Source organism: Pygoscelis adeliae, unplaced genomic scaffold, assembly GCF_000699105.1.
Source record: "Pygoscelis adeliae isolate BGI_AS28 unplaced genomic scaffold, ASM69910v1 Scaffold166, whole genome shotgun sequence".
NCBI classification, from domain to species: domain Eukaryota; kingdom Metazoa; phylum Chordata; class Aves; order Sphenisciformes; family Spheniscidae; genus Pygoscelis; species Pygoscelis adeliae.
The window spans coordinates 2,347,123-2,350,404 of NW_008825156.1; the positions used below are offsets into that span (position 1 = coordinate 2,347,123).

General features: G+C 37.4%; 1 protein-coding gene across 1 annotated transcript in view; it reads right to left on the reverse strand.

Annotated features, from left to right (window-relative positions):
- Positions 1 to 387: 387 nt before the first annotated feature.
- The window catches only part of CARS (cysteinyl-tRNA synthetase), a 38,432-nt gene continuing 35,537 nt past the window's right edge, over positions 388 to 3,282 (reverse strand). Inside the window, exons 23-24 of the mRNA XM_009328599.1 lie at positions 3,014 to 3,097; positions 388 to 1,920 (exon numbers count right to left, since the gene is read on the reverse strand). Coding sequence (XP_009326874.1) covers positions 1,786 to 1,920; positions 3,014 to 3,097 — 219 coding nt within the window. The 3' untranslated portion in view covers positions 388 to 1,785. The remainder of the gene's footprint in view (positions 1,921 to 3,013; positions 3,098 to 3,282) is intronic.

Consider the following 3,282-nt stretch of genomic DNA (forward strand, 5'->3'; position numbering starts at 1 on the left):
ACATGCTTTGTATATTCTTTTTATTGTTGTTATTATTACTATTTTATTTTATTTCAATTATTAACCTGTTCTTATCTCAACCCATGAGTCTTCTCACTTTTTGTATTCAGATTCTCTCCCCCATCCCACCGGGGGTGGAGGGAGAGTGAGCAAGCAGCTGTGTGGTGCTCAGTTGCCGGCTGAGGTTAAGCCACAACAAACATGCATTTATACAATTAATTAGAAGTTAGCAGAATAATCAAATACTGAATGCAAAATGAATTCGATTAGTAATAGCAAGCTAAAGGAAAATCTCTGTAAACCACATTTCAAAAAGATGGTTGTGGAATAAAGATAAGCTCTCTATTCTTCCCACTATACAAAGGTCACATACAACTTGTACTTTACAACAGATTTTATTTTCTGCATACAAGATGCATGTGCTTTACTGACCTTAACATTACATATGTTTTCAAAGGCAAATACATACAAACTAGAAAAAAAAAAAAAACTACTAGACCTTTCTGTTACTCCAAATACGTTCATTCCTCAGAAGGAGGAATATAAATATAAAAATATAAAGCAAAGATGTTTTAACTCCTAATTAAGGAAGGAAACATAGCCTAATGGTTATAGCATGAACCTAAGAGTTGAGAGAACAGAGGTGTCACAGTACGACCTTCTGCAAGTCACCTTAAGGCTTAAGAATACTTGATGAATATAGTTCTGCATATTGGACACTTAGCTGTTATATGCAGTTGTGAAGTAGGTGACATATTTTTTAGGATTTCGTGAAGTAGCTACTGCCAGTGAAATGCATTATTAGGCAACAGAGAACTGTCCTTGCAGACATATTGTGTCCATACTAGATCAGAAAGATTATTAAACTCCAAGTTAAATTGTCATGTTAAAAAGATCAGTCTTTAATAACAAGCAATTTATAGCTGTATTTCCTAATTGCAAACCAATCCACAAACCATAGCTCAGTAAGAAACCCTGTTAATTCCCCTTGGCTCTGAACAGGTAATTAGGTACTGAGTACTTTGGGTAATCAGGTACTTTGGCAGCACTCCTGTTTCCTTGGAGGGATAGCTCCAAGAATGCAGCACCCTCCACCATTAGCCCTTCATGTCTTCCCCACCTGTTTGTTCAATGCAGGTGCATTTGCCTTGTACTTACCCACTTGACTGCAACTGCAGGTTGAGCAAAGATGATGATCTGTTCCCTTTTGCAACAAAGGGACTGTTAGCTTCTACTATGCAAAGTGTTCTGGGTATACTTATGAGAGTTTTTAATAACAGCAGCTAGAGTAAGTATCATAGTAGAACTACCCAGTTTTTCCTGCTTATGTAAAGATACTAAAGTCATCTGGAAAATACTGTTCTTACTGTGGGACAAATTACTCAGCTCCCATTTAGTAGTAAATTTTGCTGACTGTGACGTATTCCAGAATGCAAGCTACAGTGGGTTTTAGATAGAGATCAGTATGCAGGACAAATTAACCAAAGCCTGGACAGCTATAATAAACAAGAATCCTTATGTGGATTTGCTGACTGAGCAGCACCTTCCCAAATAGAACTGGCAACCATTCAACCTGCTACTGTTGTTGCGAAGAAACTTCTTACAGTTTGGCTTTTTTTAAGAATGGATTTTTATTGACTTTCCAGATGACGTTATTAATCCACGTAAACAGGATTTTTACTTTGCACATAATAGAAAGTGTAAACAGGAATTTGAGCATAGGTATATGCTCGCTTCTTCAATGGTGACCTAGCACTCGCCTTCTAAAAAAATGTCCCATTGTTTTCAATTTGCACTTCCATTCTGAACCATTTGTAGATACTCCTTGTATAGCTTTTCTTGGGTTTCATAAAGTTTCTTTAGCTTCTTAATTTGTCCTTTGCTGAGTTCTTTGCCTTCTGTATCATGGGTGGGAAATCCCTGAAATATTAAAACAAAAAAAAAGAATAAATTCATGGACTGCTTTTGCTCCTTATGGAATCGTGCTTTAATAAGTTAGGGGGATAATGTCATAATGTCAAGCTGTCAGGATGGGTTGCATCTTGGCTAATTTTAGTCACCTAGAAGTTTGACAACTAACTTTGACTATTTGTGTATGTTCCCTTCCAAGTTAATGAAGGAGCAAAGCGTGTATTTATTTTCTGTTCTGTACTAAGTAAGGGAAGCTTAGACAACTAACTTCTAGATGGTTATAGTTAAGAGAATAGTGACTAATTCCTGAACAGATGGTTAAGAGACCACTTTTAATCATACTACCACATTGGATTCAAGGCTTAAAGCAAAAGCAATAATAGATTTGTGTTCTCGATGGAGAAAGTATGATCAGAGTTTTTATGGACATTCTCCTTGGCTTGCAGGGGTATTTTCCAGTATTTACACTCTCCATTCTTACTTGCCCCCAGGGCCTGGATTTACGCAAGTGAAGGGGACAGGCAGAAGCAGGATCAATGTCCCAGATCAAGCGCTGAAGAAACAGTGCTTTATGTTTTCCAAGTAACACCTTTTATCCTCAAGGGGAGCAATCAAGAGCAAAGTTATCCATACAGACCCTTCAGAGATCCTTTTCCAGGAGAGAGCAAAACAGCGGGCAGAAGCAAAAAGGAAGCACAGGGCCTCTGTGAAAAACATCAGTTCTGGCAGAGTTGGGGAGTTCGTACTTGCAAGTAATTCCTTGCCTTGCAACAGGGTAATAAATCATTGAACAAACATCATGCATATTCCTACCCACAATATCTACAGGGAATTTTGCTCTGCAATGAGAGGGGCCAAAGGAAACCAATGTACAATGAAAATACCCTTTAAAAGATGGCTAACAGAGAACCTTGCTCCCCAATACAATATGTATGTGCAATAAAATTAATATATCACCTTTTCTTTTTCTCCTTCCCTCTTCCCGCTACATTAATAGCACTGCCCTGGAGGTTTTGGAACAAGATCAGCTATGTACACATGCAATTGAGTATGTACAACTGGGGAAGGAAAACTACTCCCTATCTAAAGAAAAGTCTCTTACGTTTTCATCAAACATGGAATATTTGTCATGTTCTGATTTAAACATTTCATGTGGTGGAATCTTCATTTTTGCCAGTTTTGCTGCCTGTAATATAAAACGTGCATTAACTGCATTAGCATCACTGTTAATTACTGACAACCTGTCACATATACAAAAGGAAAAGTAGACTATAATTTGCAAATCAAAGAGCATTTAATTCACAATTGTTTATCATGTGAAAATAAACTTTCAGTGAAGAACAACTCAGCAAGTCTCAGCTGTGCTTGTCG